The sequence below is a fragment of the Salvia splendens genome, chromosome 3, assembly GCF_004379255.2.
Source record: "Salvia splendens isolate huo1 chromosome 3, SspV2, whole genome shotgun sequence".
NCBI classification, from domain to species: Eukaryota; Viridiplantae; Streptophyta; class Magnoliopsida; order Lamiales; family Lamiaceae; genus Salvia; species Salvia splendens.
Genome location: NC_056034.1, coordinates 19265951 through 19284523, shown reverse-complemented (window position 1 = coordinate 19284523; position 18573 = coordinate 19265951). Strand labels below are relative to the sequence as shown.

Sequence of the window (18573 nt, the reverse complement as noted above, 5' to 3'; positions counted from 1 at the left end):
ACGATGGCACGCCCGATGGCGGGCATCGTTCGTGCCATCCATCGCGCGCACCCATTGCGGGTGCGCGCCATAGTCGCGCCCTATACTTCGGTCGCGGATCCGCGCCATCGTCCGCCTCATTGTGGAGGTCGCGGACGATGACACGCGGTTTCGTTTTTTTATAAATACCGTTTATTTGTAACATTTCATTTCACGCGAATTCATTTTCGAAACTTACATTTACATAATTACTACGAAATGGATTCAAGCCCCAATAGTCCTACGTTTAGAGCAGGGGCGCATTGGCCGGGTACATAACCCGGCGATTATCGTTCGTTCGACACCAACACCCATTACGATCCCGATTTCAGTACGGAATCGTATGGGTTGTCTGACATGGAGCCGTCTCTGCACCGCCCAACCGCAGCGGCCGATCCCGACCCCGCCGCGACCGCTTCCGCCCCAGCCAGAAAGAAGCGGAACCGGCAGCGGGCGTTTGAGTCGTTAGCAACAGCGTCGATGGCAAGGACGATGTTGCAGACTCACAGGGCCCTCAAGAAGTGTACCGACCCCGACGAAGCCGAATATCTCCAGGCGTTACTCGATGAGCTGCGTCGGAAGTTGGGAATTGGTCTGACTTTGTTTTTTTTTTATTAGTTCAATGATGTAACTTTTTTTATTAAAACTTCGTCATTTGTTATTTAGATCGTTTTTTATTTACTCGTTACTTGTTATTTGAAAACAGTTAAATTAATTAAATAAAACAATAAAATGATGATGTGGCGCGCCATAGGGCGCGCCTTAGGGCGCCCCACTGCAGGTGGGGAGGTAGGAGGATAAAACTGCTGATGTGGCGCGCCATAGGGCGCCCCATTGCTAATGCTCTTAGTCGATATCAAAAATAAATAAAAAATTAAAACTTTCAGGTATGAAACTAACACAAACACATATTTTAATTACAAGATGCATATCGTATTATAGCTATATTAAACTTGCGTCTTAATTTTGCCACTTAAACACAATTTTTATCTGCTGCACTATTGGATTCATTACACTAAACTGTTGCTAAGATATACTCCCTCCGTCCCGGACTACTTGCACTTATTTCCTTTCTGGGCGTCCCAAGTTATTTGCACTCTTTTCATTTTTAGTAAAAATTATCAACTGCAGCCGCAATTGTTGACTTTGTTATACACTCATTCCTTAATCTCCGTGCCGAAAAGGAAATGTGCGAGTAGTCCGGGACGGAGAGAGTATTTATTTTGAGTTGAAGAAATGAGATTTAGAAGTATAACTTGGAAGATAATGATTGCTATCGCGGACTCAAATGGATATAGAGAAAAAGACCTTTTGTCGTAATCAGGGCTTCTTTTATTATAGTTATATTGATTTATTTGTGTGAATTGTCAGTCAAAATAGATTGAATTGACATATGTTTATATCTGACACATAACCTGCCATTAAGAGTGAGGCAGACATCCCCAATAGCCCCCCTAGTTTTTGTCCATAGTCCTAAAATTTTGTTTCCGCCATTATGGTGGACATCTCCAATAGCCCCCAAATTTTATAATTAATTTTTATTTTATAAATGTTTCAAGTAATTATGAATAAATTTATCGGACTATATGTAATTAGAAGACGACGACTATACGTGAAGAAATTAAAATTAAACACTAAATTTTCGTCGTATTAAAGTACAGGAAAAATTATAGCCCTAGTGTTGCACCTGTTGAATCAGAGCATTCCACGTGTCTCTCCACAAATTGTCCATTTCTGACCACAAAGTCTAGTGAGAGAAATTTTTAGTGATGAAGAGTTGGAATGGTGCGAAATAATTAATGGAATGAGGTGTATTTATAGGTGAATTAAATTAAAAAAAAAAAAAATTGGGCGTCCACCGGTGCGGCGGACACCACGCCACTATAGTCGCCCCGCCTATTCACCGAGTCCGCCCCGGAGGAGGCGCGTCCTCGCCTCGGAGTCGCTGAAGGCCCGTCCGCCGCCTATCTCCCCCATTTCCTTGTCCACCCCGAGGGCGGACGCCAACTCCACTATAATTCGCCCCGGGACCGCCCCAAACCGCGGCTATAGCCGCGGCTAACCATAGTGGACACCCTAATAAGCTTCAAATCTAATCTAAAAAAAAAGAATTTATTATATCAATTTATTTCTATCTATGGCAGATTAAGTTTGAAATGTAAATCATCCATTTTATTCCCGTCCAACGTTTAATTTCATATCAAGTTCTACAATCCTTTTGACCAAACGCTCTTCACTAGTCTATAAAACTCTATTGCAATTTACAAATGTAATTTTTCATGCTTTAGGAGTACAGTATGATTATCAAAGGTTGTTTAGTGTGTAAGACACATTTCTTACCCGCCCTAGAAGTAAATGGTGTGATACACTGAAGTGAATTATGCCGAATTAGGTGGTTTATGAATCATACAGCGATTTTTAGACCAAGAACTGCATGTAAGATTACAGTTATACTCCCATCAATTTCAGTTCCCCAATTTCACAACTTTGTCTACATAAATAAAGGTACTCTCTCCACCTATCATCTTCATTGTGAGCTGAAATTACTTTGTTAGTTTTCGATTTCAAACCCAATGTTTGGTTTCACAAAATTACTTAGAATTGAAATTGAATTACAATTCCAAATATTTCAATTCTACCATTTGAATTATATTCAAAATTGATAATTAGAATTTTGAATAGTTATAAAACTACGTACCTTTCATTTTGAGCACCAAATCCAGTTACAATTCCATTTTATAGTTGTCACGTTAGTATTTCATATTTTAGTCACAACACCCATAACGCATCTCCATTTTCAATTCCAAATCTAGCTACAATTCAATTTCTTCATTTCATCACTTTTTATAATATTCAATTTTATATATTTATTTAAATTATGTTATTATAAAACATAACAATAAAATAATATAAATTTTAAAATATCTAAATAAAAATTCCTAAAATAATAGTATAAATAAAAAAATTCATAATCTAAAGCCCATAATCTAAAGCCCTGAATGACAAATACTAAAAAACTACACTTAAACATAATTACAAATCCAAATGTCTTTCACTCTTCTAGATCCCGTCACCCACCCTCCACCAGTGCAAGCATCGAACCCAAACAGCCAACACCGGTGCTGTGGTATTCACCAAGTCGACAAGGTATGTGTGAAATAGGCCAACTAGAAGCCGAATTCATGAATTTTTTGACACGAAAAGCAAAGATTTGAACACCGACTAGTTTGCGGCTTTTGAAATTCATAAATTAGTAGTTGTTTTGGTCAGGGTTTTCTTTGTCTCTGAAGCGCAGACATTGATTTTTGTTTAAAAGGAGGGATTCGGGTATCTAATTTCTGTTTTGTTATGACAGATTCACAATGACTAAACGAGGTCGTCCGTCGCGCTCTCAACCTACACAGGCTGCAGGTATAACTGCGTGTATAATTGCATCAGTTGATTAAGTGTATAAAATGAGTGTATAATTGCTTCAGTTGTTCGACATCAGTTAGGCTTGCAGTGTGCATTCATCTTCATATGTGGTTAATGGCTGGAAGGGTAATTGCATAACTGTGTTGTGCGCATTAGATAATCTAAATTTACATTGTTGGTTTATTGGGATGCATTATTTGTTTAATATTTTGTATTATGTACCCGGTACTTTTGCTGTTGTGGGAATTTGTGATTATTGAAAGATACATATGTGCATTATTTGGTTTAGGCAGTGCATTATGCAGTATGTAATTGTCATTATCTGCAGTATATTATGCATTATTAGAGGTATTGTGTATATGGGTTAATCAACACGGTGAAGATTACATATGTGCATTATTTGGTTTAGGTAGTGCATTATGTAGCTGTTAATTGTCATTATCTGCAGTATATTATGCATTATTAGAGGTACTGTGAATATAGGTTAATCAACACAGTGAAGATTACATATGTGCATTATTTGGTTTAGGCAATGCATTATGTAGCTGTTAATTGTCATTATCTGAAGTATGTTATGCATTATTAGAGGTATTGTGTATATGGGTTAATCAACACAGTGAAGATTATATATGTGCATTATTTGGTTTAGGCAGTGCATTATGTAGTTGTTAATAGTCATTATCTGAAGTATGCTATGCATTATTAGAAGTATTGTGTATATGAGTTAATCCACTGAGTGAATATTACATATGTGCATTATTTGGTTTAGGCAGTGCATTATGCAGTATGTAATTGTCATTATTTGGAGTATATTATGCATTATGAGAGGTATTGTTTATATTGCTTAATCAACTCAGTGAAGAGTACATATGTGCATTAGTTAGTTTAGGCAGTGCATTATGTAGTAGGTAATTGTCATTATTTGGAGTATATTAGGCATTATGAGATGTATTTTTTATATTGCTTAATCAACTCAGTGAAGATTCAAAGTGCGCATGTCATGCTGTATTCTGTTTTAATGATAATTTTCTGATGTTTTATGTTGTTTGGTCCATATCAGAGAAGCAGTTACGACTCGACATCGACGAAGCGGTCGACGATGTAATTCCGATATATTTCAGCGAAAACCAGTCTAAGGCAACGAGGTATTAGAGAGAGAGACCGGCGAAGTTCAACTTCGAACAGTGGGTCAAGAATTATGGGCTGAAGTGAGTGAGAGTCTCGGTCGGGTGATGGAGGTTCATGTGTTAATTGATAGCTTGATTGTAACGACCCGCTAAGACGATATTATTAGAAACAATATTATTAGCTTGATTATCTATATAAGTAACTTTTATGCGATTAAATCCGAGCTACGATAGATTGTCGTTTTTTTTTTGTTTTGATGTTAGGCAAGTGAATAGAACACGTGAATATATTACACCGATATGATTATAATAAATTTAAATAAATAATAAGTAAGATCCCACAATCAAAATTTTAATGCTCGGTACATTTAACAAAAATCCAACAAAATTAAATTTATACATCATGCGTTTTAAGAAAATCGAGTACTTCAACGAGGACAGCCAAGAACAGGAACCGAGTATACCTACACCAAATTAAATGAATAAGTGAACAAATACTCAAATAATTAAATTAATAAAAAAAAGAAAAAAAAGAGAGAATAGACAGATCCGATAGAATCAAATAATATCAGCAGCATTAAATGTTGCATTAATTGGACGGCAAAAGAAATCATATCAAATCATATCCTATCCTCTGACAGAATATTTTGAAAGATACACGCCTCCACTTGCCATCTTTTTATCTTTTTATGCATATGTGCGCATATACAAATCCTTCACACACCTCACATAAACATTTTAACTCCACAACATTCTCCCAACAAAGCCGAAGCAGGAGAAGGAAGCAATCCATGAGGACCTTTTGCATATCACAAAGGAGACAAATTCAACAAGTCCTTTTCACAATCACACAAAGGTGAGTACCCACACCTCACTTTTCCCACATGTTGAAACATTACACATAGGCAAACGTATTCTCTGCCCAAACCACAATATTCAATATGTTGCATATAGGCAATTTAGCTAATCAAGAACATAGTTGCTTGCTATAGCATCTGAACATAAAAATGGCAGATTCCCAAAGGATAATAGGAACTTATCTTGAAACAATATATGAATCTGCCGGATTTCCGGCAACAAGCTTCGGCACTCCGTCGTTGATGAAAACAGTGCCATACCCTCGAATCAACCATCAAAATTTTAACTTTCACCCATCTACATGTTTCAAACACCAAGAACTTTATCTATGTATAAATTAACAAAGTAAAAGTCTAGAGAACATAGGATGAAGTTCTTGCTGTCGGGAGAAAGTAAATGGTGGTTGTGGTGTTGTCGGAGAGGGGAGTCAGTAGCCGTAGCAGGGTTGGGGAGGCTGCCGGTGGTGTAGTAGCGGCGTAGGAGAGATGCCGGAGCCGCCGCTTGTGCATGCACAGCGGTGGCAGCGACGCGCACGAAGGGGAAGACGACGGTGGCTGGGGCTGTGCGAGGTGACAGCGGCCTCCGCAGCGGCGGCTAACCTGAACGAGAGGGAGATCTGGAGATGACGGCGGCGTCTGTGGCTGCGCACGGTGGTGGCGGTGCGTCGTCGTGCTCGCTGCGGCGGCGGTGGTGGAGTAGTCCGTGAGAGAGAGGAAGAGAAAGAAGGGAAGAAGTGATGGAGGGGAAGCTGGACGGCGGAGACGGATTCGCGGCGGTGGAGGATTCGTGGAGACGGCGGGAATCGAAGTGGAGAGAGAGAGAGAGGAAGCCGACAGAGAGGGAGAGAAGGGAGCAGGAGAGATGAGGAGGAGGAAGGGACCACCGCCGGAGGTGGTAGTGGCGCGACGGCGGCACCGGAGGTGGAGGCGGCGCTGGTAGGGTGGCTGGTCGACGGAAATTCTGATTTGAGAGAGAGATTTTCCCTATTTGGTGCAATTTGGGGAAGAAGGGTGAATAGTTTTTGAGAGAGAGAAACCGATAATGGGGTGGAGTATATGGGTTTTATTTTTATTGTTGGACTAATGAATTAGCTACTTGGGCTAAGGGAATGGAAGAATATAAATTAATCATGCTTAGTTTATGATAGTTTATATTACTTTGTCAAGACAAATTAATTTTTTGTAGAAGATAAAACTCTAGAACTAAGTAGACGATTTTCTCTTTAATTTATTGATTGAGACTTCTAAGTGAAAAGTTAATCTACGGATTAAATTTTAATAATTTGGCGAGAAGACAAATTTTCAAAGTACGAATGTACAGATTCATTTTAACCGAAAAACAAGACTAATAAGAGAAAAACATGAATTAAGATGCATATATCATATTTAATTTTCTTAAAGCTAAATTTAGCTTGTACTTTTGTTTCAAAAAAAAGGTAGAACACGGAGGAAGGTAACACTGTGAAATAGAGAATGATTCGTGAAAATCTTGAGAAGCATATGAGGTGAGCTTTCTTATACTAAAATACAAATCGTATTATATGAAAACTCTAATTCCTTTAACCATTGGGTTGCACTGTTTTATTTAGTCCAGTAAATTCTTGAATTATAAATTAATCATGCTTAGTTTAGGATAGTTTATACTCCCTCCGTCCCATGCTACTCGCACTTTTCATTTTAGGCCGTAAATTTGAGATTGATTTTTTTATGTAATTAAAAAAGAATTTTAGGTTTAATGAGACATCACTTAATAAAAGAGCTCTTAACTTAAACTAACATATTAATTAAATGCATTAATTCTAACTTAAATTATAAATAGTGTAAGGACTTTGTGACGAGCCGAAAAGCAAACGTGCGAGTAGCACGGGACGGAGGGAGTATTACTTTGTCAAGACAAATTAATTTTTTGTAGAAGATAAAACTCTAGAACTAAGTAGACGATTTTCTCTTTAATTTATTGATTGAGACTTCTAAGTGAAAAGTTAATCTACGGATTAAATTTTAATAATTTGGCGAGAAGACAAATTTTCAAAGTACGAATGTACAGATTCATTTTAACCGAAAAACAAGACTAATAAGAGAAAAACATGAATTAAGATGCATATATCATATTTAATTTTCTTAAAGCTAAATTTAGCTTGTACTTTTGTTTCAAAAAAAGGGGAGAACACGGAGGAAGGTAACACTGTGAAATAGAGAATGATTCGTGAAAATTTTGAGAAGCATATGAGGTGAGCTTTCTTATACTAAAATACAAATCGTATTATATGAAAACTCGAACACATGTTCGTGATTTATAAAGATGTTGTCTTGCCATAAATGTTTTGTATATGATGCCTATCTGTTTTGCTAAGGCCAAGTGAATTATGAATGATGATATATGTGAATCGATTCGATTTTGAGTCCTGGTAGGGTGGTATCCATACTTGGAACCTCTGACCGTGAACGGCAGAGAAGGTGACCGTGGAAGGTGGCCACCTTCCCGGCACATGGAAACCTCTGACATGATGGGCAGAGAAGGTGACCGTGCGAGAACACCATCTCGACGGCACAATGTGATCAGATATGGCTAAGTACAGGAAAAAGGGACTGCAGTCCAATGTGAATATTTTTAGTAAGCTCGGGCCTTTTCAATAAACCCCTGAGTGTTACTGTGATGATGATGGCTTGACAATATTTTCAAATGTATATTTGTATTTTTCGGCAATGTGTTCACTGAGTACTTTTGTACTCAGCCCTGCATATATTTCTAAATGTGCAGGTTGAGCAGCGAAGTGGTGGAGGAAGTGCTATTGAGACAAGACATTTAATTCAGTCAGATTTTGACTCTCGGAGGTTCATGTCTTCATACATGGAACCGCGTTCATTTACTTTCGTTGTGCATCTGAAAATACTCAAGTCTATTTTGTTCAAAACTCTGATATTTTGAGATTTTTACAAATAATTACTCGAGTTTTCATGATCGAGTATCTTTTCTTATGTATCAGCACTTGATTAGTCAAGACTCGCAACCAATGTTTGATTTTATTTTCCCTAAATTCTTTTCCCGCTTCTTATACCCCCACCCCTAGTCACGGTTCCCCGATATGCTATCCTTAGCAAGTGCGGTCGTGACATTGATTGATTATTTAAAAACGTAAGGTTTTTAGTAGACACATGATGGAAAGTGGACGCAGCCACCTTGTGGCGTGGTATATTTTTAACAACTTTTTATGTACGTTTTGGTATAAGACACTGATTTTGGGACTATGCATTATGAATGGAGTATGTGCCATTATTCAGCAATATAGTATGTGCATTACGTTTTTTGAGGTTGTGCATTATGTGTAAAGCAATTGTCATTATTTGCAATATAGTATGCATTATGATAATTATTGTGTATATGGGTGAATTGCTGCTTTAGTCATTTTCAGGCGTGTGTGTTTAGTTTTTTAAGTTCTTTTGTACTTGGGAGATTAAATCAGTTAATTATTGTTGTGCGCATCAATCAATTAAAATTTTACATTATTTATGTTCTGGAATGCATTGTTCGTCAAAAGTGGATATAGATATGGGATATGGTTATGTGCATTATTTGATTGAGACCTTGCATTATGCATCGAGAAGTTGTCATTATTTTGAATGTTGTAGGCAATACGAAGAATCAATGGGCACATGGGTACTTCACTGAGTTAATCTCACAGTTATATAGAGTAATTGAAGATATAGAATACAATAATGCACGAAAACAGTGAACTAATGCAATAAACAAGATGTAGACACTTGAAACACTATGACAACCATTCGAAAAACAAGACGACTACGACCAACAAAAAGCAATGATGTTGTGTTTATCGAAACTGAGTCAAGCTGGCCTTTTGCCCTTCCGCGTATCTTTCTCCATCGCCATCTCTTTAAGCAATGGACAGTTCCTGGAGTCGTGATGACCCATCTCATCGCACGCCTTACACTGTTTAAGAGGCCTAGTCGCATCCTTTATAGCCTTCTCTTTCTTCGAAATCAGACGGCTCGCAGAGCTGCTAGCGTGAGCCTTGGTCTTCACGACATCCAGAGGATGGACCTCAACTACTTCAGGCCTTACCATACCATAAAACTCTTCAACCATGTGAAAATGTACATTATGTATATCTGTTGTAAAAAATACCTACGCGCTATGCATGTGCAACCCCAGACGAATTACTCCAGCTCGTGTATTTGGACAAGGTTTTTTAGACTTAGAACATACTACACCCTAGCCCCTATGCTTGTCAAACCCTTAGGGAAAACAAGAATCGTTCGCCAAACATCGACACACGGCAAAACTTATATTAAACAGGTCAGGATAAATGTTCATTACATATCACAAATAATGCATTACAGAAACTAAACTACGCATTATACTACAGGATACATAACAGAGTATGCAATACATAACTCTATACAAACACTACATACTAGACTCTGTTTTATTACGTTTATGAATTATACTAAAGTAAGTAGGGTTTAGGCTCCCCTCAACCTTCGACCAATGAATGAAACTCGTAAACTTTGCTTAACAACACCAAAAAACAAATACGATTGCGCATTGAACCTACTAATTTACTACAGTATGCGTGTCTTTGCTTAACAAAACCATAAATCACATACGATTTACTACACCAGAAATTCTGCAATCCGCGAAGAAGTAGGCGAACACAGTATTGGAACAAAAACGATATGTACCTTCTTCCATTGTTCAATTAATAACAAAAACCAAAGAGGAACACCCAGAAATCGGCGACGAACTGTTGCAATGCAATACATAAACGACCGGTTTTCTTCAATAACCAAATCCGGCGACGAACTTCAGGCGCGATGAAATTTGTGGAGTGCAGACGCATAAATTTTTGGGAGATACCAGAAATTGAACGTGATCTCCATTCAAAATAACCGCTGATATTGGAAGAAAAAATCATGGGATTTTTCATAACAACCACCAATGTCGAATCCCTAAAATAGCCCTCTCGCCATTTTTAATGATTTAATTTAACATATTTTGTGATTATTTGGGACCGTTAGATCTTCAGAATGAATGGCCGAGACTAAAAAGAACAATATAACAAAAGATACAAAAAGGAAATGAATACATCCTCATATATATATATATATATATGTATGTAAATGGGGGCACTATGGTCAATAAGTGAAATCCTGTAAAAAATCAAAGCAAATCTCAGTCATTGGATCCTTAGATTAGATGGTTGTGATAATAATATCTGAGCTACATTATTACACTAAAAGCGTTACATTATTAGCCGAACTACATTATTAGACTACACAATCTACATTATTAGGCTAAAACGCGTTACATCATTATCCGAGCTACATTATTAGACTACACAATCTACATTATTAGATGACACGTGACATTAATCTAACGGTTACATCACAAGATCCAATGACTATGATTTGCTTTGTCAGTTATGGATATAAACACTCCACTGTATGTATATATAAAACGTAGGAGTATATAATTATTGACATATAATTTCCACAACAATGAAACGGTCGGTCACACGCAAATATTAGTACATTATTAGTATTCTTTCTCACAATTAATTCATAATTAATTAGTTATGGTGTTCGCATTCACTCTCATAATTAATTAGTGTTAATTAATTAGCATGGCCTCAATATCTAGTTAAATTAGCCAACCGTCTGATAAAAAATGCTTAGAATATTTTGTGTATATGAAATCTTGAAAAAGAAATACCAATAACATCGGCTAAAAGCAGTTTAACTACTTCTCTAGGTGGAAATTGAAATTAAAAAAAAATCTGCATGTAAACTAAGACTATCTTTAGCGAATTAGTCAGCTACCTGATTCTTTTCCCTTAGTATGTATTTGATGTTGCACTTATTATATTGTTATAGATTTTAATTAATTGCAATAGTGTCTAAAACTTATAAATATTTAAAATTATGCTCAAAACTCGCCGTTTATATTAGTATAGATAGATATGACAAAATGACGATGATGTGCCTGAGTAAAGTTAGGCGAAAAAATGGTCACTAAATAGAAAGATGATGAAAAATTAATGAAATAAATTTAAAATAAATTTAATTGTTATCAATACAAAACGCTTTATTAGAAATATATTGCATTCATTGTCACAAGTACTTACTCCTACTAGATACGGAGTAACTAGTAAATCGAGGCATCGTTTAATATAATGTTGTGTTTTGTCTTTATTAAATGATTCTTCACTCTTGTATATAAATTTTGTATTCGTGCATAGGCCACAATAGCATTTAAAAAAAATCGCAATTTTTCAAACATTTTGACATTCTTTTAAAGAAAAACAATAAATTATACTACTACATCTATGAACTTATGAACCTCGGCATGTTTAAGCAATTGATGAAATCTCTACTGTTAATTGCCTAAAACTTAACAATAGTTTCATAAAAATTCTTTATAGTACAAATTTGTTGTCAGATTTAGTTCGGTCAATTCATGTTTCACCACAAACTTTACTCGTTTGATAAGAATGATGGGATATAAGAAGATTTGCAAAGTAAGATAAGAAATGCGGGCTTCGTGTCAAGATAAACTTAAATAAGGTTTTTTCGTTGTTGTTTGATAGACAAGAAATAATGCAGAAATGCTATCCGACCAAATTTATAAGATACATATCCTTGTATTTTGAGGAAAAGACTGCGAGCTTGGATGGGCCATAAAGGGATAACACAAGCTTATATGATATGTTAACTATGATACTAAACACTTGGAAATAGTCATATAAATATCTATATCTAGACATTACCAATTTATAAAAAAAAAATATACCAAATTTTAATTCATGGAGTAGTAAATTTTTCACAAAATTCAATCTTGCCCTAATTTAATTTTACATGGTGCACCGGGATATCTATGTCATCTAACTGTCGGTTCCTTCATTAATGGGATGAACTTATAAAGTTGTAAAAAAATAAACAAACTTTGAAATACATAAATTTTAATTTGCTAGTAAATATAATCGTGTCGAATTTATTACTCCAAGTTATAAGTTGGTGCATTTTTCACCACTTAAAGTTCATAATAAAAACCTGATTTGACCTAATATTAGTGTATTTATTGACAAATAGCCTTTAATATTATAAATAAAATTATGTTCATATTTATAAAAGACATAAAATTGAACTTGTCAAAACGCAATTAAATAAAAAGGTTCAGAAAATAAATAAAGCTCCTTTCAATAAATAAATAAAACTAATTTGGGATGAGTGCAGGGACAGAACTAGAAATCGAAATGAACCGGTGCTGAAATTTAACGATAAATATGCCTAAATGCGCGATGCTTCCGTAATAGTATTATCCATTTGCAATTACTTTGACTCGTTTCTAATAGTATTAAAAATGTAAAAAAGAAAAATATTAGAAAAATATGCGTCATTTTATATACTCGTAATTTTATAAAATAATATGAGTAGATTGTGAAATCTATATATCAAAATTAATGAAAGATAATAAATGAATATGTATCGGCATATAGACCAAAAATAAAATATGAGATGAATAATTGCTCACAAAATATTAATTAATAATGTTATTATAGAAATAAAAATAATAAAATTACAAAATTTAAATAAATTGATTGATATAATATGTTATTATATAAATAAAAAGTAATAAAATTTTAAATCGTACAGTAATTGATTTTGAAACATTTTTCAAGAAGAACAAATATTAGTAATATTCCTAAATTAATAATAACACAAAACAAGAAATGAGATTTTAATGTGATCTCCTGTTATCGAGGTCATAATTACATTTCCTTTTCAACACTCTTTTTCTCTTCCCTCAATCTCTCCATTTCTTCTTCTTTCTCAAGCTTTTTGTTGTAAAAAAGAAAGCACTAAAACACTATATGCGATTCTCAGAGACGGCACCGGCCAAGCCCCCACTGGAGCCACCGCTCCAGCGGGGCTTGGCCTATGCTATCTCCGTCCCTGGATGAGTGTAAATGTATTCTAATACCATGGGAGTAGATAAGTGGCTGATCACATTTTACCAATAAAACGAGCATTCTAACTATTAGAATATCCACATCGGTGACCCTCACCCAACCCAACCCCAATCAACTTTTTAATAAAATACTCATTTCTCTTTCGTCCACATATACAACCCCCAACTTATTAAAACTTTTACTTCCATCAATGACCCCAACTCAACCCCAATACATATTTTCTTTTTCATATAAATCAATATAAATTTTATAATTTTATTCAAATATACTAAAAACTCATATAAAAATTATATAAATTATTTTATAATTTAAATTTATAATAAAAATTATTACACATTCATATATAATTCATATATAATTGAAGTCCAACATAATAAAAAATACACAAATAAAAGAAAGAAGGTACAATAACAGAAATAAACAAACCAAACTACAAACTAAAGTGAAAAATAAGAAAGATAACTAAAAAAGATAAACATTACACATTCAATTATCTGTGCCAAATTTTTCCCAAATGTGCTCAATCAAATCATCTCTAAGGGCAATATGAGCTTCTCTATTGCGGAGTTGATCTTGATTTGTTAAATAAGAAAACAAACTCCTGATCCGTTGAGTAGAGTAGTAAAAAGCTTCAGCATTTCCTTCTTGTGCTCTTATAGGTGTATCTTCAAAAAACTCAGTAGGATCATAATAATTTTGATATGTATCACGTTCATCTTCTACTATTATATTATACATGATGATACAAGCAATCATAATTTTTCCCATCAACATCTTGTCCCAGACAAGGCATGGCCTTCGCAAATATGCAAAACGTGCTTGTAGGACTCCAAATGCTCGCTCAACATCTTTTCTGATAGACTCTTGGAATTGAGCAAACAACTTACGCTTTTGAGTTTGTGGAGAAGTGATTGACTTGATAAATGCAGCCCATGGAGGGTATATGCCATCAGTAAGATAATATGCCCTATTATACTGATGACCATTTACTACGTAATTAACATTTGGTGCTCGACCTTCTAAGACATCATCAAAAACAGGAGACCTATGGAGTACATTAATATCATTGCACGAACCTGGAGTTCCAAAGAATGCATGCCATATCCATAAGTCGTATGATGTAACAGCTTCGAAAATGATCGTTGGTTTTCCACTTCTCCCTGTATATTGTCTAGCCCATGCATTAGGATAATTCTTCCATTCCCAATCATGCCTGGAAAACCACGTTAATTTGCTACATATAAGAGTCTAGTCAGATCTTGTTCAATAGGTCTTCTAAGATATGTGGCACCAAAACATGAAATAACACCTTCAACAAAATGTATTAGAGAATCTATCTTCACCGTTGAACTCATCCGCAAATATTCATCAACGACATCGGATGATGTCCCATACGCCAACACCCGCATAGCTCCTGTACATTTCTGTAATGATGACAAACTTTATCTCCCTGTAGCATCGCGTCTCTCTTGAAAATACTCATCATTAGCAGTAACAGCTTCTACTATCCGAAGGAATACGGATTTGTGCATGCGAAATCAGCGTCAGAAGACCTCTGGTCCGTATGTCGGGTTGGGACCAAAGTAGTCATTGATCAAACGCTCAGCATCAATCTCGCGTTGTCTTTCACAATATCTTTTTCTGACTGTAGAAGCGTGAGCCCCTACAGTTAGATTGGGATTGGTGGATAACATGTTCTCAACAATTGTATATATTTGATGATTTTGTTGAGAAACTCGTTCCTCCCATTGATTAAGTGCAATGGTATTTGAATCATCAGAACTTGAATCTGATGAAAGTGATGAGTTTTCATTGGAAGACATTGTTTTGGAGGTGGAATGTGTAGTTGGTGTTATCTTCAAAAAATTTCCACAAGCTATTTATAAACTAAATATATTTGCATGTGACACTAAACTAAACATGTGAGACACACTTGCAGTAAAGCATGTGACATATCAATAATTTTTGCAGGATTTCACATGCGATACGAAAATCATGTTTTCACCAAAACATGTGATATTACAGTGATGCATGTGACATTTCAAAAACTTTTGTAAGATAATGCATGTAGCACCAAACTCATATCTGTAAATGCATGCAATAAAGAGCGGATGCTTGTCACATCTCAATTACTTTTGCAGGAAAATCCATGTGATACCAAAACTCAGATCTGCAAATGCATGTGATAAAGAAATGATGCTTATGACATCTCAATTACTTTTGCAGGAAAATGCATGTGTCACGAAAATCATATCTACAAATGCATGTGATAAAGAAATAATGTTTGTGACATCTCAATTACATTTGCAGAAAATGCATGTGTCACGAAAATCATATCTACAAATGCATGTGATAAAGAAATAATGTTTGTGACATCTCAATTGCTTTTTGCAGAAAAATGCATGTGACACCAATTTATATCGCACAACCTTAATATTACACAAATTTATATTACATAAAGTACAAACAAAGATCACACCAACATAAGCAAATTAAGATCACACAAAACTAACATTACATAATTAAAAGCACACCAAACTAATATTACTTAAACTAATGTCACGCCAAACTAATATTACATAACTTATTGTCATATCAAACTAAAATCATTCATTTTCCAAACACAATCTCCATTAGTCGGTGTTTCATCTCTTGATCTTCTGGGGACAAGTGCTCTTTGTCCAACAACTTAATCAACATTTTTTGGTACATCTTCATAGAGGGCTTTTCTAGCTTTTCACGCTCTATCTGCAGTCGAGTCTTCACTAGTTTGTTTTCATTATCTTTAGCTAGCCTTAGTGCATGAAGTTCTGCAACAACTTGAGCATTAGTAGAATCAGATTTTGTTACCTTACTTTTGCCTTGTCTCTACCTATAGGCCGAGAACTAGTTGAATGTCCAGATGTAGGAGTTTCTGGATTTGAAGGGATAGTATACTCGTCAGATTCAGAAGTCTTTGTCCTCTTTGAGTTGCTACCATCTTGTTCATAAGCAACATTTTCATTGTCAGGAAATACCTATGTTGTATCATGAATGCTCCACTTCTCATGTTGAGCTTCATTCTCAACATCTTGGTCGCACATTCCACTCATTCGCACGTTTGCTTCTCTAAAGCAGCCACCCATTTGTTTGCATTTTCTTTAAGTCGTTTCCATTGACACTTCATAGACTCCATGTTTCTTTTGTTAATTTCATCTGGATTTTTTGCTTGACTTACGTGATACAAATTTTGCACATGTAACCATAGTGCTTCTCCCTTCTGATTTTTACCACGCACACTATCTACGCTTGCATAGACCCAAGCAGACATAAGTGCTAAATCTTCTTTCACAACCCAGCTTACATTTTTTGAGCTCCTCTTCTTTTTGTTCGCTTGTTGGGCATCTCTGAACAAGTTGCGGGTGATATTTTCTGATGTGGGAATTTCAGTAGATGTATGAATTTGGCTTATATTTGGAGATAATTCAAGGTTCAGTGAATACTCTGGATTTGAAAAAAATTGGGGATTCTGATAAGGTGGTGAAAATTTTAGAAAATTTTGCAAACTTGGATATTCTGATGATTGTTGATAATTTTGGGAATTTGGATAGGTTGGGAAACAAGGGCGATAATTTGGATCCATAAAACCAAATTTATCAAAACAAGAATGAAAGGAAATTTTGTTTGATAAATTTGGCTTGCTTGTGATGAGTTCTACATGTTAAGTAGGATATATATAGAAAAATGAAGCACAATATAGTAGCAAATAATAAAAAATAATAATAATAAATAATAAAAACAATAAATTAAACATAAATTAAAAAAATGAAGTAGTTCACGTCATTTTTTGGAAGAGTGGTTCACATGATTTTTTTGGAAGAATAATTCACATGATTTTTTGGAAGAATAAGAATAATAATCATTGAATAAAACAAATTAATAATTAAAAATAATAAAACATTTTAATGTTCAACTAATAAAAATGTGACATGTGGACATGACCCCACTTTTTGTATGGGTCGGCTGACCAACACCAAAGAAGGAGGGGGTTGAGGTAATTTATTTTAGAATTATTTTTATTTATTGCTATTTTGGGGGGTTATGGGTGACCTTGGTTACAAGGTCACCTATGAAAGTAGTCTTAATGGCTATCTCCAAAAGCAAAAATGAACGAAGAAGACAACAATGTCCATTCCAATTTTCATATATTTCCCTTTTTCTTTTGTCGTGTCCCAAGTTCAGTTGTGATGTTTTGTTATTTTTGAATGCGATTGATTAAGTAAGAAAATTAGAATGTAAATATTAGAGAACTTACTAAAAAAATAATATTCAAATTTAAATGAAAAGGCGTGGAGAAAATATTCAGTGATTCATCCATACCAAAGTAGATTAATATGTGGTGTGTCCAATCAATGAATATTTGACGAATGGAGAACCACATCCAACTAGACTTGAATTTTAATGCAGTTATTTTTAGAAGATATTCATTAGACTAATTATATGGAAAATTGCATGATAATTAAATAGATATTACCATTATATTTTTTGCCTAAATGATAATATATGTCCAGGGTTACGTTAGTGTACTAACTAATTTACAATAATAACTTATAACTTTCAATTATGTGTATTAAAATTATCAACACAAAGACATAATTATATCAATACAACATGTAAATTTAAATATCAATACAAAGACATAAGTTTATCAACACAAGATGATTGATAAATTTATGTCTTTGTGTTGATATTTTTAACATTCAAAATTGATATTAGTTATTTGTTATTACCGTAACTTAGTTAGTATTTGATCACACACCTATATGTCCATACTTAAATTAAATATAGGCATAATACAATGTTTATTTTCATGTTAAGTTACTAAGTATGTATATAATCGTTTACATGCTTGTGAAAAAGAAGATAGAAAAATGAAATAATGGCTATACTTTTTATTTTTGTAGAATTTTCAATTATATAATTTATATACATAAGTACATAAGAAAAATAAATTATAGCCATAAAATGTTAGTCGCCTCTTGTATATAATATATTGCATACTTAAATTACTACTACTAATAATATTTATATTTTTTTGCCGCAATAAAAATTATAACCATACACTTTGTTAGTATTGTTTAAAATTTTATGGTGATGATTACATAATTGAAAACTCTATACAAATAATCA

The 18573-nt window shown here is 34.6% G+C and overlaps 1 protein-coding gene and 1 long non-coding RNA gene across 2 annotated transcripts; one reads left to right on the top strand and one right to left on the bottom strand.

Annotated features, from left to right (window-relative positions):
- The first annotated feature begins 4868 nt into the window (after positions 1-4868).
- On the top strand, positions 4869-8418 carry LOC121797304. Its single transcript, XR_006049818.1, has 4 exons — positions 4869-5415; positions 6853-6921; positions 7578-7647; positions 8178-8418. It is a non-coding gene; the product is annotated as an uncharacterized LOC121797304 (long non-coding RNA).
- A 5472-nt stretch (positions 8419-13890) lies between these two features.
- LOC121796701 lies at positions 13891-16714 on the bottom strand. The gene is made up of 3 exons (XM_042195495.1): positions 16622-16714; positions 16255-16421; positions 13891-14617 (listed from the first exon to the last, which is right to left on the bottom strand). Exons 1-3 carry the CDS (start codon positions 16712-16714, stop codon positions 13891-13893), a joined length of 987 nt encoding a protein of 328 aa, XP_042051429.1.
- Positions 16715-18573: the final 1859 nt, after the last annotated feature.